The sequence below is a fragment of the Oryzias latipes genome, chromosome 24 (genome assembly GCF_053564925.1).
Source record: "Oryzias latipes strain Hd-rR chromosome 24, Olatipes_Hd-rR_3.1".
In the NCBI taxonomy this organism is placed as follows: Eukaryota; Metazoa; Chordata; class Actinopteri; order Beloniformes; family Adrianichthyidae; genus Oryzias; species Oryzias latipes.
Window position 1 is genome coordinate 15,129,640 of NC_136260.1, and position 26,855 is coordinate 15,156,494.

Genomic DNA, 26,855 nt, shown 5'->3' on the forward strand with positions numbered 1-26,855 from the left:
CACTATCAACTAAATCGACAGATTCTGTGATGAAGAAGGGCGGCTTTCCACATCAGAACCAGCTGATTCACTGTGGTTGCGTGAATGTCATAGAGTGTCATAGAGTGTGTGGTATGTAGGTGCCGGCGGTGACATGTCCGGTGTTACAGGGTTAAAAAAGAAGGACCCAGTAAACAAACATGGATTCCTTAGGCTCTTAAATCATCAGTTTGGTTTGCGTCAATCCCTTCCTTGAAAAGCTTCTCCTCTGGTCAACATGTGCTGAGTTGGCGGTCTTTTTGAACTGCAGTGAGTGGACCCTGCAGAACACTTAAGACCTTCTCAATCATTTGTTCAAAGAATTATTAAAAGTTAAAATTACATGAGAAAACTAAAAAAGAATTCTCCGCTGGGAAAAAAAACAAAAAGAGCTTCTAAAGCTTAAAATCGATTAGAGTGAGAGTCAGACAGGACTCCTTTATTAACTTTGCTGAAGACTTTCCCCGCAGACCCGACGGTGGATGAGCACAACTGAAGTGTCAGCAGTTTGAAAATGCCTTAAAAGGACTTTTGGGTTTTGTAAAGGACTTGACTTAAATTTTCAATTCCTGACATAAGCTAAATGTGGCGGAACAGGTACGTTTTTTAATGATCCTTTTATTTAACTTTGAAAAAACTTTGCACTTTTTATGCACACAGATGGAATATTATAATCCATCTTCATAAGAGCGGTTGCCAGCTCAGCTTGAAGACGAAATGTTTTAAAGCCATTTTAATTCTTTAGTAATATCTTTGCTTCAAAATCATTTTTGTTAAAAATAAATACTCACTTGGTACCAAGTCCTTTAGATCCTTCTGCAACTTCTCATACCAATCAATATGGGGGTGGGGGTGTGTTGGCCCATGTTTAGAATAGCTCTTCTCTTGGGATTCAACCACACTGTGCTATCTTAGATGGCCCCACCCTTACATTGACGTGTTCTCCCTACCATGACAAAGGTGGATAAAGGTGGAAAGATTTCATGTAATCCATGGACACCAGTGAAGATCACAAATCATTGAAGAAAAAAGGTTCAGAGCACTGTCTAGTGGGTCTAGATGACCCAACTCCCAATGTTAAAGTGCCTAAGATAGCAGAAGGGTTATTACCTTGTTTTTATTATACACAAAACTATTCATGCACTTGTACAAATACAGGTAAAATGGAAGCCTACTAAGCAGTTTTTTCAGCAAGCTCTTGCTGAAGTAAACCATACCCTGATGAAACAAACTCTGTGTTAAATCCAGCTTCATCCAAATTTTTTTTATGAAAGTGTCCTCCATGAAGTACTCCAAGTGTTCATCATAAAACCTCCATAACTGAACTTTTGTATGGGAAAAATAAACTGCATCCACTGTTGTCTGCAAATATATATCAGAAAAAGAAGGACTCTTTTGTCTTGAGTTCAAAAGAAGGAGAAAATGACATAAAATCAAGCATGTTTCTGAACTTACATTACCCGTTTTGGGATCACAGGGTTGCTGGAGCCTATCCCAGCAAGTGGTGGACAATGGCGGGGTATACCCTGGACAGGATGCCATTTGTTGCATGGTCACACAACCACACACACACCTAGGCACAATTTGCTGTCACCAATTAACCTACTAAGCATGTTTTTGGATCATGGGAGGAAACCATAGTGCCTGCAGAAAACCCATCCATGAAACAGTTTCAATCTCAATATTTTCATTTTAATTTAGTGGGTCTTTAACACATAATTGCCTTTTAACACATTGTAAATTGAATTTTATCATGAATTTTAGAACCAAAAATCAAATGATTTTCATATTTTTGCAGTAAATATCAAGCCTACTTCAAAGGAGTTACTTCTTAGCAGAACTGACACACACACACAAATTATGCTATGTGAAAAAAAATCATCCTTTAACAAATCAGGACATTTTAGACCTTTATGAGTCATACTGGAAATACATCAAATGGATTTTTGTCTGAAACCTTTTTTGCTTTATATTTAAACAATATAAGATCAGAACTTAAAACAAAAATCCCTCTTTTTTGGTGATGATAAAACACAATTTTAGCTATAATGAAGACGAACAAAAAGGGAACAAGAAAATTAAAGCCACGGCTGAAAGGCTGCTACATGACTTTTACTTTGCCCCTGCCACCCTGGTCAGAGCTGCATGTGACAAATTCATTAAAAAAGACAAAACAACAACAAAAACAACACATTTTCAAAATGGCAGCTTTGTGTTTGTCTTATTCCCATAGCTGCCATTTTATTTTTTGGTCACCCTAGGGGTACGGACAGGTTTTATGTATATTTTAGAAGAATCTGCAAAGGTACATTTTTTGATTTCCTTGGCAACAGACATTTTTTTGTGAACCACGCCTACTTTCCTAATGTGTTTATATTACTTCTCATAGTGTTTTATTCATTCCGATCCAACAAGTTATATATTAAATTATCACAATATTCTTTGGAAAACTTTACGAGCAATGGAGGAACGCAACTTTTGTAAGCTCGCTTCTAATTCCAACATTTTTTCCCAAGTAGCTTCCTAATGATGCTCAAAAAGGCTCAAATGCACAGCAATTAGGAAGAATTGCGTAAACAATGTGGTCCATGCAGTCCATGACTGCTGTGGGGCTTCACAAGTGTATAAACTAGCTCTTCCCTTCACCTGCTGGGCTAATTTACAGAAACAAAAAAAGAACACAAAGCAAATTCATGCACAATAAAGATAAAAAGAGAAGGAAAACAGAATTCCAAATGTTTTTGGAACCAGGTCCTAAGCAGGTTTTGAAATGAAAGTTTAAAGCCGTGAACATAGCAGAAGCTGCAGAGGTCCATCAATTCAAGTCGCCCTCAGGGGACGGAAGCAACATTGCTCTGCAGGAATAATGTGCTTTCTCAGGTTGTGCAACAGAACACAAGGTTTGTGAAGCACGTACATGCACACATATTATGTTTGGAGACCAAGGACATGGGGGGGAGGGATTTTAAACGCAGCGCTTATTAACTTCCAACATATAGTAGTTTCCTTTCAGACCCATTTGCATGTACAGACCCAAACAAATTAACACTCTGAATTGAAGCTTTTATGTCCGCATGTGATACTACAGTCGTTATTTATCCAAATGATTGGAGCATTGCAGTATAAAAGCAATATTCTCCACATCTGAAATGTCTAAATTACACAGCTGTGCATTATTTTGCAAAGCGTTTTCATATTAAATGTAATGGAATGACAATAAAATCTGCTCATAGAGCACATAAAGAGCACTGGCATTCACCGTCAGACCATTCATTTACCAGAATATTAAAAGCCAGATGAGGGAGCTTTGGCATTACTGTGCAAGTTCAGCCTGCAATTCATCGTCTGGCTTACTTCCGTGTTAAGGGCAATTTTCTAGTGTGATGTTACATCCAATGGGGTCAGGGCTTGCATTAGGAGCCAGAGGGGAGCTGGTGTCTGGAACTTTATATGAAAGCTTTGTGTGTTTGTCGCCAACATATAGCACACAGATCAGTCTGGTATCAACTCCAATGGTGTTGGGAGTCCTATTTAGTCCAGAAAGATGATCTCTAAAGGATTTTGCCATTTGAGGCACATTTTAATAAAATCCCCAAATCAGGTAATGAAGTACAAACTCAACAGCAAATTTTTCTTCATGCCAATCTAACATTCTCGGCTTTTCCTCCTGCGCGGTAAATCCATGTTTAATCTTCTTCTACTGTCATGTTCACAATACATCCTTCCATTTTCTAAACCCTGGTCATGAGGTTGCTGGAGCCTCTCCCAGTCACTGTTGATATTTCGCCAATGCATTGCAGGACCACACAGAGCTACATCACACACACTCACATCCACACATGGGAACAATACAGAATCACATCTGTTTTGCATATTTTTGGACTGCTGGAGGTTGCCGGAGCGTCCAGGGCCAGTCGGGATTCTAACCCAGTGAGAGTGCTAACCACTACACCACCATAAAGCCCTATGTTCACTATGAAGATCAAGTAATTCTAGTGATGTTTGCATAGAAATTTTCAAACGGAGTAGATGGATAGGTGGGTGGTTGAGTCAGACGGGGAGCTAACGAGTTGGTGGGTGGCTGGACAGACAGATTTATGGATGATAACAGCCGTGGTGCAAAAGTAGAGCGATCGACCTCTGATCAAGTAACTGCGGGTTCTGTTCCCACGCTGCCCGCCCATGCACCAGTGTCCTTGGACACTGAATCCTAAATTTCACCTGGTTGTAACAGGTTGGCACCTCGTATGGAAGTAAAGTCGGCATCGGTGTGTGAATGCCTCTGCAGGGGTGAATGGGCCTCTGACTGTAAAGCGCTTTATTAAAAGGTACGGCAGTATACAAAACAGTATAAAACAGCTGTAATTTAGTTCTAAAAAGGTGACAACAAAACGACTAGAATTTCATTGGGCTTTCCTGATAGCATGACATGTGAGTACATAAAAAAGAAACAACATATAAATAACATGTTGCACTTTGGCATGTTGGCCGCTTTTAATTTGGTCATGCTCCTTAAATGATGACAATAAAGCATTTGATTCCATGTGAGGTTAAACTACACCCATAATGCACTGTTTTTGGTTTAAATTTTATTTCTGATATAAGATATCCAGTCAGGATTGCACAGCGTGTGCAATCACAACGGCAAAAAGGTCAGCAGGACGTTTCTGAGAGGAGGTCACCACTCTCACGTCTCTACCGTTGAGCCAAAGAATGCCAAATCAATAAAGCAATATGAATAAATTGCTGTTTTCTTTGACAAATGTCAAACTGTTTGTGGTTCAGGAGTAGACCAGATAGGCTGCAGCTTCAACAGAAAGGCAGATCAGTTTCAGGCAAAAAAAAGGGATATTTTTGTGTCTGTGATCTTATTTGTTGTCCATTTATTTGTGTTGATAGTTAAATGGCTCTTAACTGATAAAACAGGAGAAATCTCCTCATTTAAGGTTTATGAATGATATAAATTAAAAGAAAGGAAGCAGTTCAAACAAAACTGGACTATAGAAAGGTTGATGTGTGGATCTACTTACAGTAGACGTCCACCCGGATGGACTTGATGGCAGGAGAACCGAGGCCGTTCTCCGCCTTGCAATAGTAGCGCCCCCCTTGGGTCCTCTGGATTTTTTGGATGTGTAGTGTCTCATTAAACACGCTGGAGTCCTGGAAGCGGTCCGACACACTGCCTGCTGTTTTTGTCCACCGGATCTGTGGAGGGAGGAAAGGAGCCATCACTTAACCAAGCAAAGCCCATTGATAGAACAACAGTGCAACCCTAAGCTAACGCCTGTTTGGGTTTGCATTGCAGTGGTCTGAGGCAATACTGTGACAATACTGAGATGTTCTTAGGTCAGATATAACTTCTCCAGCATGTCCTTGGTCTCCTGCAAGGCCTACCATAGGTTTTTCGTAATGCTTTAAAACAGGCCCCCTCGGCCTGTCAGGAACTGGTGAAAGCCAAAATGAAGGAGACCAGGCTCGGTGGTAGAAACTTAAACCTTTCATAAATGAACTCGAACATGACAAAACCTTGGGAGGAAGACATAAAGGGATAAAACTCAGCGGAAAAAAATGAAAATCAGACATTTACATCTGTTGAGGACAATTATAAAAAAAAAGGAAAAAATACGTAGATGTATAACTCGACCCTTGTGGGACTGTGAGAGGGGGACAACTCAGAAACTCAACAACATCACCAAAACCAAGGAATATTACTTAAAAAACCTCAAGTGCACAATCCTCATAGTACCCCTCCCCAAACAAGGGCAGATTCCAGATGCCCTAACAGAGTTCAACACTATAGGGGGCAACAGAACAAAAACAAATCTAGAAAACAGTTTGAGTTCCTGCAGCCAAATGGAGATGAGGGGTATCATGGTCAACCCGGCTCCAGAAATAGGCAGAATGAGGATCAGTTTGGACAACTTTTCTCAGGGACAAGAAACATGAAGGCGAGCAGTCCCTCCTTAAGACAAAGGTCATGGGGGAGGACTGGTGGCTATTTACAGAAATAGGACACATGAAGGTGACCCCCCTCAGGGACAGGACACATGCAGAGGAGCGGCCCTGACAACCCTCCTCCGGGTGCAGGAACACGATGTCGCCTGGCGATCCCTGCTCAGAACAGGCAAAAGCATGGGTGATGTTGGGTGGCCTGAAAACAGCTGGAGGAAAACCTTCATCTGACATGTTGTTGGATGAAGTGGACTGCAGTGGCACCCACAGATGTCTAAACCACCTCAACTGGATTCCTGGAGCTCTACTCCAAATTTCTTCCATTTGATCTTGATTAGAATCTCTTCCATCCCAGTGCTGGAATTCCATCTCTGCCACCTGCTTCCATGATCTTTCCCATCTCCTCACGACCTGCAGCTCCTGGCTGAAGTTACAGACTAACTGATAAACAGAGTACCGTCTTTCAACTTAACTCCCTTGACATAACAATACAAAGTTTGGATTTGTGCATGAAAACAACAAAGAAAGCAGATTTTTACATTTTGTCTTTGTTTTTGTTCTATACTTAAATATTCTATGAAGTTTCACACTTTTCTTTTAAGTCACATCTCTTCCTTACGCCGTTTCCTGCCTCACATCAAAAACAGCGGTCCAACGTGTTGAAGGTTGAGCGTAACTTCTTGGTATTCGAAGGCAAAATTGTCAGCAGCCTTGTCTCAGCATGAGAACCTTAAACGAACTGATCAGGCCCCGTTAGCCCGTAGCATAAGGTGTGATGAAAGGTGAAGCGGTGTTACCCTCCAACGCCAAGCTGTAATTGACTCTCCATCATCTCCTTTTCCTGTCTTCATTAAAGCATACAGCATGAGCAGCTTCTGTGATCACTCCAGCCTCAGGGCTCTGCAACCAGAACCAGCAAGCATACAGATTGGTGCTGTTTATGGACAAGCTCCACCTGTCAAGTCTTCCTCTTTCCAGGCGGAGAAGATGCACTTCAGGATGCTACGGTGATAGCATCATATCATGTGCTGATCCTTTTGTGTTTTGAAGCGACAGCATCAGGAGAAGCAAGGTATCATTACACAGAGAGATTGGGGGGGGGGGCTCTGCTGTTCTGACTGACAGGTTTAAAGATTTAAGTATTTTTTCTAATCAGATGGTAAAGAGGAAATTAAGGGGCGGAATAATCTAAAGTATACGATTCAAGATAGGAATAACGATTACAAATCCACCAATATTTTTTATTGAATCTTCCGCCTCTGTAGAATATGTAAAGAAAATCTCAAACTGTCTGCTGTCTGTGTAGATTTAACATTTTACCCATTTCCCCTTAACCTTTCCCTTAAATACCAAATCAACAACTTCAGCCTTGTCAACAACTCCTCCCCTAGTCATTACTGGGGCAGCTCTAGTGCCGAAATAGAGAAGTCGACGTCTGATTGGAAGATCGCGGGTTTGGTTTCCACCTTGTCCACCCTTGTGTGGAAGTTTCCTTGGGCAAGACACTGAACCCCTCATTGCTCCTGGTGGTGACAGGTTGGTGCCAGTGTTCGACAGTGGAGCTCCCACCAGTGTGGCGCTGTGGGCCTTCTAAGGTGCTGTATAAATATACACCATTTACATGTTGTTGTTTTTTTTGCATCTGTTACAAATAATGAATGGATTCCAAAGTTTTAAGGCTTTTAGTCTGTGTCTAACAGGACCGTCAGAGTTTATCTGTTCGTACTGCACCTGCACCGGCTATCAGGGTCTCATGGCGTGCTCTGAGTGAGTTTAACTTAAAGGGATCATTTTGTCCACATCCACATTCAAGGCTGAAATTCAGACTATTTTGGGTATAATTGTTGAACATAGTTAATAATTAGGACCTACAATTAAAAAATGATTTCACTTTATATCTGCCAGCATCCTAACAACTTTAGCTCTAGTTTATAGAGTTTGCAATGTAAAAAATTAGCACAACAACTAGCATGAATTTTATTAAAAATAAAGTTAAACTCTTGTCCTAAATATTTCAGTTACTGCATTAGATTACAGATTACAGATTAGATTACAGAAATAAAGCAGATTTAGCCACCATTTACTCACTGTCCTTAACAGTGAAAAACAGTTAGGATGGCAACAATATTGGCTAAAAACATTGGCAATCAAGCTGGACACAGATGCCACCTCTTTACCCACTACAGTCCATTTGGAATATGTATTCACAATTCATTAAACAGCGAATATGCCTCACATTTTTGTTTTGTTTGCAACATTGCGCCAGTCCTGCAGCACATGCTATAACAATCAGTCCAGTTTAATTGAGCTTAGAGGCAGAAACTGTGTATTTCATTGGCTGATATGACGTAAAGCCTCTGCTTTCATTGGCTGATTTTATTGTAAAATAAAACATAAGGATGCATCCAAACATTTTTGAGATTTTTTGCAATAAATACTTTTTTCAAGATATTGTTTAGGACAGTGTTTTTCAACCAGTGTGCCGCGGCACACTAGTGTGCCGTGGGAGATGGTCAAGTGTGCCGTGGAAAATTGCCCTCATTAACTGATCTAAAAACATTTCCCATCTCCAGGATTTCAGCTCTGTGTTCATCCAAACAGGCCCTGATAAAACACTGAGGAGTTAGGAATATAAAAGATCGTAAAATACTTTTTCTTTGCGTTTATTTTATTTTATTAAAGACATTTTGATAAGAATGACCGTACCGCGATTCAGCTGCAGCTCCGGCTGTATTTGGGAAAAGTCCCGTCCCTTTGACTGTCTCCACCAATCATTCTTGAGGGGCTTAATCACATGTCATCAGTCTGACCAATCAGAAGTGGTTAAAGTCTTCACTTCCTTGTCCCGATTTAGCTCGTAAAGTCGCTCAGTTCTAACAAAAATACCAGCTAAAGCTCGTCTTTTGCGCTGTAGCTTTCCACAGAATCCGGTATCAGACCGTGGAACAAGTGAACAAAACAATGAAGCTCCGAAAACCGATCTCCGGCCGTTTTATGCACTACATCTCCCATGTTGCATTGGGTTTTGAGAGTGACAGGGCACAAGGAGATCTGTCGTTAGACGTCTTGAAACCAACGAACACACATCAAACTATTTTTAAATCGTCTAACTTAACTTTTATTGAATCTTTTAGAAAAAAACAGCTGCAGTTTACAGCTTTTTCTGCAACAATTATCTCAAAAATGCATGTGAGATTGTGGAGGGGCTGTAGATCAATACAGACTATGAGTTTATCCTTCTTTTTTTTAATTTTTGGATGCTGGTGTGCCGCGGGATTTTTTTTAAGGTTAAAGTGTGCCGTGGCTCAGAAAAGGTTGAAAAACACTGGTTTAGGACAACATTAGGATCAACATGGGCCTGCTTTGTAGCACTTTAATTAGAAGGTATATTGGAAGTTGCTAACAACTTGAAACTTGTTTACATTGTAATTTTGTTGTTTGGTGGGCATTTTCTACATGCCACTTAGAGTTACAGCCAAGAACTTGATCTTAGGAGAATTCTTGCCCTTAGTGAAGGCTCATGCAAAAAAGTAGTCCCTGGAAAAGTCCGAGCTCAGCTTCCCTTCAATGCTAAAGCAGTTGGACCTCCAGGGTTGTCTTGCAGCAGCTAAGGACACCACCAGTTTAGCTTCCAGAATACTAAATGTTAGTTTCTGAAACGTGTCACTTTTCCCATTCAATGGCACCAAGTGACCTCAGCAAAACAGAGTGTTCCCGCTGCTTTTTCTTCCTCCCCTGCAGTCGTTTCCTTTTATGTGAAGGTTTCTCAGCTTTAGGAAAACAGTGAACACAGTCAGGTTTTCCAACAGCCCTATTCTGAGGCAGAGAGCCTTTGTTTGTTCACAGAGCAGGAGAGCACATGATTGTGAGCTTTCAGCTTTCCTGCACCCTGAGGCGGTTTTCATACCTCCACTTGTTTGACTTTGTACATCTAAGAACATTGGCGCACAGAGGGAGTCCTGGAGAACACCTGGTGAGAACACTTTGACCTCCTTCACTCTCCTTTGTGCAATGCAAATAATTCCTGACCTGAGAGGTGTTAACAGATTTAATTCCCTCTCTTGACTTTGACAGCTCTGTTGGCCGTTTTTTTGGGACTGACTCGTGCAGGAGCTCTTCAGACAGCAGCAAGCATCCACTAAAACACTTAGTTCCCCATTTTTGTCTTCGTTTGGCAAAACAAAGGACAGTACGTCACACGTCCTAAATGCAGGATCAGCAACAGAACCTAAAGGCTCGTTTACATCCATCTATAAACTCGAGCGCGACGGACTCCGCGCACACTGAGATGCTGTGGCAAGCTCTAATTATGCACACTTGACGTCTGTTGTTGTGTAGGGATCATATGCCGGAGCACACTTCTTCCGGGAATCTGCTGTGATGCCTGCTGTGGTGTTTCCCGCTCTCTAATTGCTTCCATCTTTTCGTTTGGGCGCCAATGGTGGTGTGTGGTAATTGCTGCTGAGAATAAACAATCCAAAGATCAGGGAAAACAACAAAAATTCAGAATTCTTTGGGCATATTTTTGTTTTACTTATTAAACAAAACAGTCATCGCAACAGTGGTTATTATGACAAGCAGCATCAAAACATGCAAAGAAAACCTGGAAAAATTGTTTATTGTCCAATGTAGTCAAAGTGTTAAAATCCTCTCTAAGGAAAATTGTTTTTTTGGTGTTTGCACATCTTCTTGTGGCATTTTTCTAATGATGGAGGAAAAATATAAAGAAAGTTAAGTGGAAAATTGCATTTTTATTGCATTTTTGAGTGTTTCTTTATTGAGAACAAAGTAAATTATGTCAGATGAAAAAAAAAATGTTTGAAAAAGATCATATGTGTGATGTCGAAAATATGCTGGGTGGGCCACAAGCTTTCTGCTCCGCTCAATTCTGATGCATCCACTTGCATACAAACGGGTACCTAGATATCTTTGTTTTCCTGGTCCGAGCCAGCATCTACATGAAACTGCAAGGCTGAATAGCTCCAAAATTGCTCAGCATTTAGGTTGAGGGGCTGTAGGCTAGCAAGAGAGCCTGTAAACAGATGGATAATAGGAAGTGGGGGTGGGCTTACTCTGCGCCCACAGTTCCACCCACAACTCAGAGTTGAATTTCTTATAAGCTACACTGCTGCTCTGCACAAACTATGTCCTAGTTAGATTTTTGCTAAAACTGGCATAATCAGAATTAAAAGGCCACTGGGAACCCACTCAAAAGGACTGGAGTGGCACCATAAGTACTGAGGGATTATTTGACGTTAAAACCTCATGGCACCCTAAAAATAGAAAGTAAAAAGACCCCAAAAGGGCACCATCTGCTGGAGACAGCTGCAGCGTGGGACAGCTATCACAGGAGCATCCAGATCATATCACGGATTCTGAACGGGTCTTCAGAAAACAGCAAGTCCGCGACCCTGAGCTTAGCTGTTTGCTTTGTCTGACCTGTGGAGCTGAGAGTTGAATCTGCCAGACTGATAACTGAACCGCACCACAAAAAAAAAGGGTGTTTGCAGTGTGGTGTCGCTGGCACCAGGAGCCCCGCTTCTCAAATATTGTAGTGTGGACATAATGGATGGAGGCCAGGGCAGAGGAGACGAGCAGATGGCTTCATCCTCGGGGCTTCTTTGATGTCTGTTCTGAGCTTCAAAGACAATGAATAAATGTGGAGAGCAGAAATAATGAAAGCCTGCACACAAGAAGCTGTATATATTTGGTTTATTAATACGCAGAGGAACCAGACCAAAAAAGAAAACATGAATCTTCATGTTGTTAGAGAGAGGGACTGAACCTTTTGTGAACTTTCCCCAGAATTACTGATAAACGACTTACCGTACTTTTTAGCCTTGATTGCAATTGTAAGGTCAAAATAAAGGTCATTAGATAAAAATAATACAATTCCAGTAGCCTTCACCAGTAGCTATCACATAATTTTTTAAGGTTATTTTAAAGTAATTATCAGGAAATTAATAAAACTGGTTGGATAAAAATGTATATTTTTGTTAAAGGTTTGAAATGCTTTGGGCTATTGTTTTATTTGGCTACATTTATTAATATTTAGGAAGGACTGAATTAGCATGAATTAGCTGTTTTTTTTTTAAATAAATGCCTTTTGCAAATATGAAATGCACCCTTCCTCCTTCAGTTCCGGGGTTGCCATCCAACAAATCCGTAGAAGACATTTTATGGTACCACAGTGGTAGCCGGATGAGGAAATGGGGTGGCTCCTTGCTGGAATACTTCTGTCTCCCTCTGACATCACCAGTCATATGGAGTTAGTCTATGAATACAACTCAGGTTCACTCCAAACATTACAACAGCTGTCAGGGCTCTCACAGGCAGCAAATACCTATCGGGAGCTTAAAGAAAGAAGCAAAGGCAACAGCAATAGCAGAGAAAACTCAGCAAATTGTTTATCTTTGCTGGTCATCTCAACAATTGATAAATTAACAAACTGAAATTGTGAAGTTCATTGTGACGTATTTGTTAATGAAATGCTCTTGTGTCATAGTGGTGATGCTATCGTTCACCCCACACTCCAGTTATTCATAAATCATGAGTCACAACTGCCCTTTTGGCTTAATTAACATGCATCTGTCTTACCTATTTCACCCCTAATTTACCGTTGCGTGTTCCATGAGTGTCTTCTTCAACCTGTTGCTTATAGCATGTCTGTAGAGGAAAACGTGCATAAACATATTTGCCCCGCAAGATCACCGAGCCATCTACAACCTTGCTATTTTGTCCAGGCCACTGGCGTGCCCTGTACGGTTTGCCCATTTTTTGCCCGGAGACAGCTGTAGAGACAGTTGTGACTAATGCTTAATTTCCCAAAGTCCCTCAAAAGATGTCTGAGGATCAAAATGAGACTGCATGAAAACAAGAGTGTTATGGATGAGGAAATCCATCTCTATCCTGCAACTGCATTTCTTCTGATCAAGCAGACTTTAGTTGAATGAAGGCTATCTCAGATGAAAACCAGTACCAGTACAAGGATGTTAAAGGAAGCACAGTTTCTGCTTACCTGTCTCATAAACATCGTAAGTTAATGAAGAGGTGAAACTCTACAAGTGTTAACAGCAAATTTCTGCCACTCAAATGAAACAGGGCCTAATGCAAAAGTTGGGAGACTGTTCATCAGTTGCTGTGCATTACATGTAGCGTGTGGAGAACTGCTTGACGACATGGTGCGTCCTGGATTGCATAACATTACTGAGCATCATGCATCTCCAGTCGAAACGAGGACACTGCAGTACACGAAGGAGAGAACTCTCGAAAGAAAATGGGGCTCAGTTAACAATATGATGCTAAAAGAAGCGATTTGTTTGAATAATAACAAAAATAAAAGCAGTCACAAAGTTTTCCTTGCCTTCCCAATCCTGTAATATGATATGATCTTCTTGTCTTCTCGAGCACCCTCTCCACAAAAAGATCCAAGAAAACAAGCAAACATACATCAAAGAAAGTCATTCCATCATAAAAGCAAGTGCAGAAAAAACACAGCATAAGTCAACAGCTGGGAATCTATAAAAATATCTATTTTTTCTGTGACTGGTCCTTGGTAGAAGAACCAAACAAGCCCTTTTGATCCTGGCTCCTCTGTTATGATCTCAAAAAGTCTGATTCTGAATATGACTACAATTTAAAAGCACGCTCGATTATTTCATCCAGAATAAGGTCATATTACGAATGAGTCATAACCAGGATGAGACATGGTCAGAATATTTTAGTTTGTAGACACCCAGTGTGGAATAGCAATAGTATTGGAAAATGTTATGAGTGAACTTTTAAAATTATTTTAATGCTGAGTTTTAAACAGAGTCAATTATCAATATTGTACCTAGTATTTAGTTCAATTTGGATGTGAACTGCGGGCCTCGGAGAACAGAGGAGCAAAATGCTGCATGCAAAACTCCAATAACGTCAAACACTTGGTTATCATGAAGAACCACATAGAAACATTTAAAATAAGAGCCAAATTATTGCAAATTTCCATTTTGCAATTACAGCCTGGAACAGCCTGCCTGAGGACGGGGGCATCATCCACTGTTGAGGTTTTAAGTAAAAAACTTAAAACTTTTTTTTTTGCAAAGCCTTGACACAGTTTTCACTTGTCCACATGTTTCCATTTGATTTTAGAAATTTTATTAAAACAATTAATTCAATTTATTTTGATTGTACTTGTGGGATGTGTTTTTTTTTTTTTTTAATGTTTTTATCTTTTTACTATGCCTGCTATTTTAACTACTATTTTACAGTATATCTTACTATTGTGTGTTTTGTTATGGAAAGCACTTTGAGATGCATTGTAGCAGGAATGGTGCTATACAAACAAAGTGAATTTTGAATTTACAGTTGTCAAATTAGATTTAGACTCTTTCATTTCTTAGTAGACACAAGTTTTTTTTTTTTTTAGTAGAGGCTGTGTTGCACAATAATTTCCAATTGGGGGCATTTTGGGCTAATTCCACCCTTACATCTTGAACTGTCAATACATTATAAATTGCCTTGTTTCAAGTGTTTCGAGAATTTTGATCATAACAGCTGTAATTTGTTGCTCATAGTTACAGTTTGATCAGCCGACAGTTTGACTTAAACTTCTGGGTTTCTGCTATATTTTACATAACATTCTGTTGAAATGTCCTTGGGCAAGACACTGAACTCCACGTTGCTCCTGGTGATTATAGGTTGCTGCCAGTGTTCAGCAGTGGAACCGCCTTCAGTATGTAAACGTGTGTGTGCATGGGTGAATATTGTGACTATAAAGCGCTTTGGGCCTTATAAGAAGGTAGTAAGACGTAAGATAAGTACCATATTTTCAGCATTATAAGCTCCGGATTATAAGTCGCAGACGCAAAAAAAATGCATACTTAAGAAGACAAATCGTAATGGTTAATTGTGTATACTAATATAGCGCCTTACTACCTTCTTAGAAAGCTATAAGCCTTGGACTCCATTTAACTTTGAATCCCCTTTAAAGGAAAAAAACACTAATGAGTATCTTTACAATTTCATATATTGGAAATAAATTCAGGCAGGAAGGGATGTTAAATGTATTGTGCCGATGATATGATCCTTTACTGTTGCTCCTCTTCAGTTACAGACGTAATTCAGTTCTTGGAGCCTTTTCAGTTCAGTCTTGTTTACACTCACTAAAATCGACATTAAGCACCAAGAAAAACTGAAGTTTTCACATAAATACAAAGTACAGGAGGAAATTTAGATAGCGCAACTTGTTCAACGTAAATCCATTGGATGGAGTTTCAAGCTATAAGCCCTGGGGAGTTTTGTTTGTTTGTCTTTTTCAGGCACATATAGCAAATTTGATCTGTGAATTGAGGGTGCTTCTATTACTGAACTAAATCCTGCTTTTCCCTCAGAGCTCGTAAACCCCTGGTCTCTGCAACCTTTTTATCTTTGTTGGATTATGTTTTGTATTTGAATGCCTCAATTAAATTCTGTCAGTCTCTCTATAAAAATGGGTCTACTGTGGATTTAGCTCAACATCTCAGGTTTCTGAATGTACTTTGATCAGGTTAGTCATTTCATGTATTTTCCAGATTGGGTTGAACAGACATCCGTGTTTCTTATCAGTCAGGATTATTCATTTAAATAAAAATGGTTGAACAAAAATATAAGCACACAGATCAATGATGGTGGAAGAGAGAAGGGTCTACATCCAAAGTCTACCAAAGCATTATGGGAAACGCCACCCTCTGCCCCTGTAGGTGTGTAGATCAGCCTCAGCTGAGGTCAGTGTGGGGGTGCAGATGGACAAATCTGAGCTTTCAGATATTCCTTTGTGGGTTTGGGAGTGATAAGCATAGACGTTCCATTACGTTTAGAGAATTCACACATACCATGTGTCCTAAGAAAGAGCGACAGTGTACAGGCTCAATAACAAACAAACAAGAGTGACAATCATGAAAGCAATCAGTCAGATAACACCTATGCTGCCCCCCCCCCCCCCCCCCCCCCAGCAGACCACAGATAAGAACAGAGTGCTGGCCACAACAGACTGGTAGAAAATTTCAAGCATCTTGCGGCACACATTGAATGACTTAAGATTCCTCATGAAATAGTCTACTCGGGCCTTCTTTTTATACAGCTGTGCTGTTGGTCTTCCAGCTCAGCCTGTTGTCAGTGGTTACTCCCTCCTACTTGCACTCCTCTACCTCTGCCACATCTCTGCCCAAGATGCAGAGAAGTTGTTTGTTACTTTCTGAAGTCAATCACCATTTCTTTGGTCTTTTCCAAATTGAGGAGTAAGGGATTTACTCCAGCCCACCTCACAAATTCATTCCCTGTATTCCTCCTCCAGCCCATCATTTATACAGCTGACAATCGCAGAGTAGTCAGAGAACTTCTTGAGATGACATGACTCTGAATTGTACTGGAAGTCACTGGTGTATGATGTGAACAGGAAAAGAGAGACCACAGTGCCCTGTGGGGCTCCCTTACACACCACTCATCACCACATCAGACAGGACACTGCCCAACCGGACAAACTGTAGCCTATTCGACAAGTGATCAGTGATGCAGGAGACCAAGGACCCGTCGATACCCATCAGCTGCAGCTTCTAATCCAGTAACTAGTACTGGATGGTGTTGAACGCACTTGAGAAATCAAAGAATTTGACTCTCACATTGTCTCTCTCGTCCACATCCAGGTGGGAATGAGCACGCTGGAGCAAATAAATGACAGCATCCTCCACCCCCATGCGCAGCTGGTAGGCAAACATAAGCTGGTCGAGAGATGGTTTCACCAGAGGTCTCAGGTTGGCCAACAAAATCCTCTCCAGCACCTATGTGATGTGAAGGCAACAGGATGGTAATCACTTGACCCAGAGGGAAAAGTGTTCTTGGGGACAGGAACCAGACAAGCGGTTTTCTAGGCGACCGACACCCTTTTCAGACTGAGGCTCATATATAAAGACACTAGAAAACTGTGGATAACTGGGCGGTGCAGGACTTCAGTATCCTGGGGCTGATGCCATCCGGGGCGAGGAGCCTTTCGTTGGTCAATTCTTTCCAACTGTCTCCTCACTTGACAGGTCTTCACAGTCAATGAGGGGGGCGGGGTAGGAGCAAGGTGGGGGATAGTTACATTTTGGGTCCAGTGGGCACAAGGAAGATGAGAAGACGAGCCACTCCCCCAACCTGAAGGCCCTCTTTTTCTTGTTCAGCAGGGCCTTTAGGTCACTGGTAATCCACTGCTTGTTGTTGGAGTAACAGTAGACGGTCCTCGAGGGCATAATGGTGTCTTCACAGAATTTCATGTATTCAGTGACACAATCAGTCATGCTGATTATGTCCTCACCGTGGGGCAGACAGAGAGCATCCCAGTCTGTGCACTCAAAGCAGTCCTGCAGGGTCTCCTCAACCTCTTGAGTCCATCCTCACCTTTTCTTTTGGACAGAGGCATTTTCCTTACCATAGGAACTTACTTAGGAGATGGCAGAACAAGGTTCTGGTCTGACCTCCCAAGAGGGGGAAGGGATGTTGTGCTTTATGCTCTCTGTCCATTAGCATACAGCAGATCAAGGGTTTTGTTTTCACAGGTGGGGCAGTCTATATACTGTGTATATTCAAAAAGAGTCCCGGCCAAGTCAACGCGGCTAAAGTCCCCAGTGATTATTATAAATGCATTTGTTTGATGTTCTTGTAGTCGGGAAATTGTCTTGCTGATGACGTCTGCATTAGCTGATGGGGGACTGTAAACAGTAACCACGATGGCGGATGTAAACTCCCGGGGCAGATACATCAGTCCGACCACCTAGAGTTCAACGTTTGGGCTACAGAGGCGCTCTTTGACACAAACATGTCCTGGATTGCACCATCGCATGTTCAGGTACATTATTATTCCCCCTCCTTTCTTCTTACCAGAGGCAGTGAAGTCTCTGTCCGCCCACACGGTCACACGGCCGTGTAAAGCCAAACTTTAGGCCAAAGTATGTGGATCAAGCCGCGTCTCTATGAAACACAGTAAACTGCTCTCACGGGTTTCTCACTGCTTGTTGATCGTTGCTGCCAGCTCATCCGTCTGATAAGCCAGAGAGTGTACATTCCCTGTGATAATCACAGGAACAGCAGGCTTATTTTTCCACTTCTTTGCCTTGACCCAGGCTCCGGCCCGGCGTCCCAGTCCAGTTCTCTTATACAGTAAATGCTTGTCGTATTTGTTACCTACTCATTCTGTGGTGCTGAGAAAAACCTCTGGTTGTCCTTTAACTTGCAATAGTGCTAAAGGGCATAGCTTCATAGCAAAATTATCTGAAAAACCTGTTAATCAGAGTTGTTTGTATGGCAATAATTTGCAGCACAAAAACTTTAATGTTAAATCTTCATTTTGACTAAATTTTTTTTGTCAACATGACTAATAATGTCAGCAAATCTTTGCCTTGTTTATGAGATGTTCTTCAGATATAGCGTTGAAAGAGAATAGTAAACATACAAACAAACAGAAAAACCCAATTTCTGTCTTATTAAACTCTGGAAGAGTATATTTATTCAGATGAGACGAGTAGAAACGAGAGCGAGAACTGCTTTCATCACACCTCCCATGAGCCTCGGCGTGACCCAGTCTTTGTGCTGTGGCCTGTTTCTCTCTCATTATGCTCTGTTTTGGCAGATGTTTCCTTTCTTTTGTGGCTGAATCCTTATTAGATCTTGATCATTAACATTCAGGTGCACAGTGCAAACTTAAACCGTCAATAATTAAAGGCTGGTTTGGTGTAGATCTGACCCAACAGGAGAAACCGTAGATGAGGGGGACATCGAGCAGCGGGCTGGGTAGACTCTCTCACCTGTGGTCGAGGGTGGCCCGTCACCAAACAGGTGAGCTCCAGGGTCTCTCCTTCCCTGATGGTGTACACTCTCTCTGTGTGCCTCTCTTCCTCCACGTTACAGGCGTTTCCTGAGTGGATGATGCGCACAGTTGGAGGCGCTGTGGAAGACAAAGCAGTGTTAGCAGCTATAGAGACGCAAAGAAGTATTTTAGAAACGGTTTCGATCTCAAGTTTGCTCAAAAATGGATTTCTCTGCAAACAGTAATTTTGCTACAGCTCAGTAATGGTGAGGCGTTCACACACAAACCAAATAAAAAGCAATCAAGATCCATTTCTACACTATTCCTTCAGGGATAACTTTGAAAAAAAAAAAAGAAATAAGACTTTGTTTTGTAATCAATATCAATATGTTCAAGTATTTTTTCATAAAGACCTAATTTAGCTCGTGATGTCAATAAAACCCATACTCTTTTTTTTTTTTTTGGTTTATTAAAAAGTTTGAAAAGAAAAAAGGTAATAAATAGCATGAACTTTCTAAATAATGCACTTTCCACTTTTTTACTAATATAAGTTCACATAAAATTGAAGCCAGTTTGTTGATACCATTGAATTATACTTAATCCGACTGTCTTCTCTTTAGTCAAACATAGATGAAGCAGATTTTTCACAAACAAGATTAGAGAAATTTATGCAAGATCGATGAAGCATGTTGGTAATAATGGTTTTTAGGAATGCATTTTTGAGTTTTAATTTTCCTTTTACTAAACTACACTGACAAACGCTTACGAGGGTTTTCTTTTGAAAATATTTCAGTGAAAGACGGCTGCTATGCTGTCAACACCCACTACAACAAAAATGGTATATTTGGTGTTTTTAACATGTTTTTGTGGCATTTTTCTAATAAGGGAGGGCATATAAAGGAAATTTAGCTCAAAATTGCATTTCTTAGTATTTACTTATTTATACCATTTTCAAAAAGATTGTATTTGTAATGTAGAAAAAACATGATGAGTGGGCCACATGTTCCTCTACTCCACTCAGTAATGGTGCATCAACTTGCAGACAAATAGATCAATGTACGTCGTTGTCCAAGCTGGCATCTGGCTCAAAACTGTATGGCTGGATAGCTCCAATATTGGTCGAAACTTTTGTTGCACCGATAATGTTACCTTTGGGGTGCAAGGAACTGTAAGCTAAAGCTAACAGGACAACAAGAAATCAGAGAGCTCTCAACAATGGGCGGGGGAAGTGGAGGCAGGGTTGCTCCACGCCAACGACCTCACCTACATGTCAGAAGCAAAATGAGCTCCGCAGAAACTTTAACTTGGAGAACTTTTTTTTTTTTATTTCGGCTAAAAATGACATAATTATAACTACAAGATCAAAATTGATAAAAAGATGATCAGAGTTGGTCTTTAAAAGTTGTGGATTTTTTGGGGGTTATTTTCTTAAAATTAACCTTCAATTTTGTGTCAATGTCAACATTTGATGTTTCTCATCTTTCATATCTATAAAGCTACGTTCACATAAGACATTTGACGCCTGTTTACTCCATGGTGCTCACACTAGACATGTAGGGAGGGACGGCTTTAGCTCTTTCTACTTTTTATCAGCACGTCACCACCTACACTTGGAGGAGGCTTGGTGCAAAATAGAAATAGTTCGGTTTATTGCCAGTGTCCTTGCAATGGCAGACATGAATTACCATCATATGAGGAGAGAGACCTTGGTTTATACTTTTTGGAAAACAAATGTGGAAATTATCAGACTGCTCGTCGACGAGTCTGGGTTTACCAAATGAACCAGCTAAGCTCTAAGTTTGGTGAGTTTACCTTTTTTCTGACTGGTCAAAGTTCGACTTGGTCTAACTGGCACCGTGCATTCAAATGCCACACGTTTTGTACGTAGAGCCTGAAAATGAGTGTAAAAACTTGCGAAGCCACTTGTGAATACAAGAGTTTTGAAACATACCTTTATTTGTATTTACATAGACTTTACATAAGTGGCCGCTTGAATGGGAATGGCGAGGGCGATGTGTATGTAGCTTGGTTGACCACTGATAACATCTGTCAGATATTTAATAAAGAAAAGGGAGTTTTAGCTTGGTGTGTAAACCCCCAACCTGGAAGAAAAGCCGTCATGCTACAGAGCTCAGCTCCTGGTGTTTGTCTCATCAGCTCATAACCTGGATGCTCGGTCATGCTTCTCTCCCACAGACAGATGCCAACATAGGAGCTGATCGTCATGCCCCACTGAGCCATTCAAGCTCCTCAGTTTTATATATTTGTTTTCCATTTTCCATTTTGGAGTTGGAGACTCGGGGCCCCGAGCCCAGCTAAGCCCCAATGCCATTTATCCTGATGAGCCAGCATGTCTGCAGTCCTGGAGGAGAGCAACACCCACCCGTAATTAAGGATCCTTATCTGCATCACAGCTACACACAAACATGCACTTATTCTTGGTGCAGACAACACCGAGCTTATAGCCACAAAGGCATACAACACTCTCTTGAGCACACATAATGAGAACACTTTGGTTTTAATAGTGGCGCATTTTCTTTTCCCTGGCTCTTTCATATCACTTGGCCCAAAGCAGGAACCAAAACTGCATTAATTACTATGTAATCCTCTGTTTGTTTAGCTTTCAGTTCTGTTAATAATCCCATTTCATACTGGAAGTAGAAGGAGGGACAGAGAAATGGTCAAGGTGGAGTGTTGATGGATGGACAATCATAAACTAAGACGTACTTTAGATTCTTCCTCATTGCTCCTCTAGCACCGCCACATGTCCAGTACTAGCAGTCGTAGGCCTTGTCCAAGTTGGGGACTGATTGGTAAGACAACTACAACCATACCTACTTCTAGCGTTTTTATTGGCTTATTTAATCATTTTCATCATTCATTCAACATTTTCATCATTTTCATTGGCTCCAACTTTCATTGGCTTGGCCATGCCAGTTGGGATTTGTACATACATAGACTGGGATTTAACCACAAATAATAGAAATAACACACACACAGATTTTCAGTTGAGTCCTGGCCAGCTAAAACCCTTTAGATTAAGAAAACATCTTTATTGAAAATCAGACTTTAAAAAAAAAAATTACATAAATAGAACAAACCATAAACTTCACAGCTGGTGTTAAAACAGTAAACTGCATCCTCTGCTGAGAGTGGTATCTGGGAAGAACAAACTACTTCTTCATGTGCTACAATCTAAAAAAGAAAAAAACACTTTGGGGATTGTCACATTTTTTTTCTTTTGTTTCTAAACACCAGAGCAGACACATTATTACTTTTCTGAGCTAATACTTGGACAAGCAACCTAACTGAATACTGTAACACATACTGTAATGCAAAACAATATGATTTGTGTAAAATTGACGTGGAGTTTAAGTTCCTTTCAATTATATAATTATCTTCTTGAAAAAAACATAAAACAAAATTACACTTTAAAATGATGCCTTGGGATTATAAAAACAATTAATTGTATCTATGCTGCATGGTAAAATCTGGAAAGACGAAACTACTTTGTCAAATGCTACGGCTTTGAAACACACCTTAGGGGCTTTTGGTGACAGTTTTTTATATTTTAAACAATTGAAGAGAGTTTTTCCGACTGAAGACTTGGACAAAAAAACCTCACAGCATAGTATAGAACGCTTTGTCACATGCATGTTTTTATATTTTTTATTTATTTATTTATTTTTACAGCTGAAATAATCTCAAAAACCATAAAGATAATGGGGGTAAAAAGCCCCAAATTGTTTGACATAATCCAGCAATTTATCTTAGTTTGCAAGTTGCTATGAATAACAAATGATGCATAACTGTAGAAGTGATGTAAAATCGGTGTGGATTTGAGGAGTAATTATGTTGATCGTGCATTATGTAATCTGTAAAAATAAACAAAAATCTATTTAATTTGTTTTTAAAATAAAATAAAATAAAAAGTCCCTCCACTGTTGCTCAAAAGAATTGTGAGGAAAACAAATAAAAATATACTTATCATTTCTTTTTTTAACTCTAAAAACCATAGCAGGAACCTTATTTGATTTTCCAGAGAATACTCGCACAGCCAGCCTTACTGCGTTGTATAGCACTGCAGTTCAATTTAACTCAAACAACAAGAATATATTAGGTGGACAGAAATTTTGACATAATCTACCTAATTAGTTTACTTTTTTAGTTGTTATAAATAATGAATGATGCAATACTGTAAAAATAGTTTTAACATTGTCCTGGATTTCAGGAGTTAACATTCATATTTTGTTATATTATTACTTGTTTGTATCAATAAATAATACAAGGATTTAAGAAAATAAACTGCATCCACTGCCAAATGGTAAAAGTATGACATTCGAAGAACCACAAAGAACATACTTATTATGCTTGATGGTGTACCTTTGTAGTAAACACCAGAGCAAAACACTATTTTTTCCAAACCTAACCCATTTGAACATTAACTTTACTTCAAAGTATACCACCACTTTGTGACATGCACAAATTCTCACAGTTTAACTTAATTTAACAATAGAAATTTAGTTAAAATGACATAATTTCTAACATTATCGGTCAAAGTTATTCTCTTTGTTAGCGGTGATAAAAAAAAGAGGCAACACTGTTGTAAATTTCAGTTTGTCTTTCATGATCTCTTCACTTGTGAGCATGTTAACGGGTGGAAAATGTTGGGTAAACAGGAACTTTTAGGTTAAGGTCTGGAATTGCACACATCAGCATGTCAGCCTGCAGCATAAATGAAACTCACTTCCCCCTCCACTGACCATCTGCAGGCAAACACAGCCAAATCTCATTCACAGCTTCCTGACAGAAGATAAAAAAGAAAATCAAGGAGCTGGAGGCCAGAAGCAGGAGTCTCAGATGAGCCTGCTTTTATTTGACTTTTTTTTATATATTTCATCATCTCCTTCACTGAAACCACTGTCTTATTGAAAAATGAGTGCTTGACACACACAAAAAAACAGCCCAGACTGTAGTGATAAATGCCTAGAACATGCGTGTGCGTGCTGGTTTGTATGTGAGTGTGCCATTCCTGAGAAGCTGCCTTCCCTGGCTCAGCTGCAGGAAATGGACACACTATCAACCACCAGCAGAGCAGATTAAGCTGGATTTGGCTAAAAGCAGCAGAGCTGGAGAACTGGTATGGCAAAGGAGTTCCTTGATAATAACCATGAATTTGACCAAAAAATGAAATAAATAAATGGAAATGAATGGCAACAGTTAGTGGTTTGGGTTCTTGCCGTTGGTTTTATGCCTCAAGATGAACCCCAGAGGACCACTAGCAATATCCCACTAGGTCTCTGGCTCCATAATCACCATCTTTGCTAACAGGAAAAGAGAGGAGCAAAACATTAAAGGATGCAGATTTAAAAAAAAAGGCAGTTGGAAATTCAGTTGCTCTCAGTTATAAAAGGACTGAGTCGGTCGAAGCCACATTACACAGCGTGACAGCCAAAAAAAGGATGCTAGCAGCAATTATTTAAAAGTAAAACCAACTAAGATGGAATATAAGCTTTTTCTGGGATCCAGTGTTTTGTAAGCTTTTAATCATTAACTGTGTGTGAGAAATGGACTGGGTGATCCCTCCCCCTGGCATTCCAAACAGGAAGTACTCGATGGCTGCAAGAAGCCAAAATCCCATAGACTTGTATAAAGAATTAAACAGCTGTTACTCAGTAATTCTATTTGTTAGACTAGTTATTTCTGCTCTGCAACCTTTTTTTATTATGTTCTTGATAATCCGATTTTCTTGTATAATATTTTTTCTGTTGCGCAAGTTATTCAAATTATAAACTGGCCAATCAGATGCTTTCTATAAGAGTATGCGGTCTCATGTTTGACTTGTTCTCTTGAGCCCGCTTTTAAGTGGTAGAGGTGTGGACTTCCAACAAGCTCATCCTGATTGGTAAGGGTGGTTGCCAGAGAAACATTGAAATTTGGGGTTTGAATCCAGCATGTCGGCATAAAACTACATGTCAAATTACTGTTGGGTTGAAGTTGAGGCTGTAAGCTAGTGGGATCGAGTGTAAAGAAAGGGATCAGGGGAAGTCAGGACAGGCTTACCCCCATCCTGCCAACAACTCAGAGGCAAATTTTGTAATTAACTTCTGCATCTCTTTAGAAATGATGTCCTAGAAATTGACTCTTTTTTTTTTTTTTGGCAAAAAAAAAATCATAAAAAAAAAAAATGCAATTGGAGCGCTTTTAGAATAGATCAAAAGATGATTGGTGTTGGTAAGCAGCTGAAAGTTGCATTTAATCACTAACTTTGTCCACCAACTCAAGAACGTGACTTTTACATTTGCAAAAAGTGACAGAAATGTGCCCGACAAATGCTTTTCAATGTATTATTCCTTCAACCATGAGTTTTCTAAAGATGCTGGAAACTCTCCCTGCTGTCTTTGGATAATAACCATCCCAAAATCACACCTTTACACTTTCTTTCATCTCTGCCTGTGGAGATAATGCCTGGATCACAAAGTAATTTCTTTTCATGCTTTGTCTGTACAACTCGTGAGCAACTTTTCCTAAACTAAAACGCCTTTGGAACAGCACGATGTTTTAAAGAATAAACCCTAACAGAGCCACAAAGATTCAGAGAACAAAGACATCAAAGGAGCAGCTGAAAAACAAAGAAGAGAAAAAAAGTGTGTACCCATAGGTGTGTTTGAACTGGGTTTTAAGAGTCTGTCACTTTTTTTTTTTTTAATGGGATTGTGGACTCACAACAAGGTGATGTTAACGTCTAGAACCCCTAAAGTCTGTCCTGCTGTTAGCTTTGATGTTTGAGGCTCACATCATGAGTCATGGAATCAGAAATTGTTCAGATCATCGCTAAGCAGACGACACGGGTGTTTCTAGTGCATTAGGCAGATGTAATTGGCAAATGGAAGAAAAAAAAAAGCCTCATTTCCAGTTACATCCTCCTTGATTCCTCAGTGGGGACATTCGTCTACAAGGACAAGAGAAATCCACCTTTTGGGGCAATGTGTTGAATCGACATAGATGAGAAGGTCTTGTTAACAATTTGACTCTCACCTTTAGCAACAGTCAAGCTTACCCCTAAAGAGAAATTGGGAATTCCAAAAATAATCTATTGAGCAGCCTTTTGGACTCTTATGCTACGCTGACACCAACTGCGTCGAATTTGTGTCCAATCGCCTTTATTTTGACGCACGTCAAATTTGACGCTGGACGCTTGTCCAGACATGTTTTCATAAATGTTTATAGCCTAATTGCCTCTTTGAAGCATTGAATACATATCTCATTTACAAGGAGGACACGGATGTCTTTGAGAGATCAGGTTCATTTTTTTAAGGGCTCTACATAAGCATCAGTGATCCATTTCTGGGTTCATGACATCATCTAGAGACTCTACCAATACAGCAAAGTTCCCCATGTACTGCAGGAGCTGCGTCTGAATGACGGCCGCTTCCGTCTCTCTGTGACAAATTGCTGTCCCACATTAGTCTGACCAAGGAAAACAAATAGATTAAGAATAAAATTAGAGGATCTTTTCTTTAATGTCTCAATTTAAATAAAAATAATATCGTCAAGTTCAGGAGGAGAATGATCAGATTCTCCTCCGTGTTGGCTTTGGACCACACACTGATCACATCATTAACTCGTCACATACCAAATCTGAGTTTCTGATTGGTTGACATGACTTGTCTTCTTCAGCAAAGTTCAGATATTTGAACTCTGAAAACATTACGCTGCATTGCATGAAAAGCACTGCTGCCAGACGACCACGCCCGACTCTCAAAACGTCCTGCAGGACCTTGTCTGTGCATTGACTTAACATTTGCTGTGAACGCAGCTATAGAGGAAGTCAGAGTAAAATAAAATAACCTAGATGGTAAAAAGGAAAGGCCAAGTTAAAGTAAAAACGTGGTCCTTGTTGCTTCAAGGCGTATAATCATTGTTCATGCACACTGTGTTTAGGCTTCTTAATAATAGACTGGATAACAAGTTGAAGAATTTTGCAATCCATTCAAGGACTTAAAGGAGAGTTATTAAACCCTTGTGCTCAATCCAACAACCTTCTGGTAACTCAGATGACCAGAACACCACTTTGCTACCG

General features: G+C 40.2%; 1 protein-coding gene across 4 annotated transcripts in view; it reads right to left on the minus strand.

The window, feature by feature from the left end:
• Nucleotides 1-26,855, minus strand: part of mdga2a (MAM domain containing glycosylphosphatidylinositol anchor 2a) — a 226,889-nt gene that overhangs the window by 129,922 nt on the left and 70,112 nt on the right. For all 4 annotated transcript variants that reach the window (XM_023952708.2, XM_023952706.2, XM_023952707.2 and 1 more), the window contains exons 2-3: nucleotides 18,771-18,910; nucleotides 5,049-5,223 (exon numbers count right to left, since the gene is read on the minus strand). In XM_023952708.2, coding sequence (XP_023808476.1) covers nucleotides 5,049-5,223; nucleotides 18,771-18,910 — 315 coding nt within the window. The remainder of the gene's footprint in view (nucleotides 1-5,048; nucleotides 5,224-18,770; nucleotides 18,911-26,855) is intronic.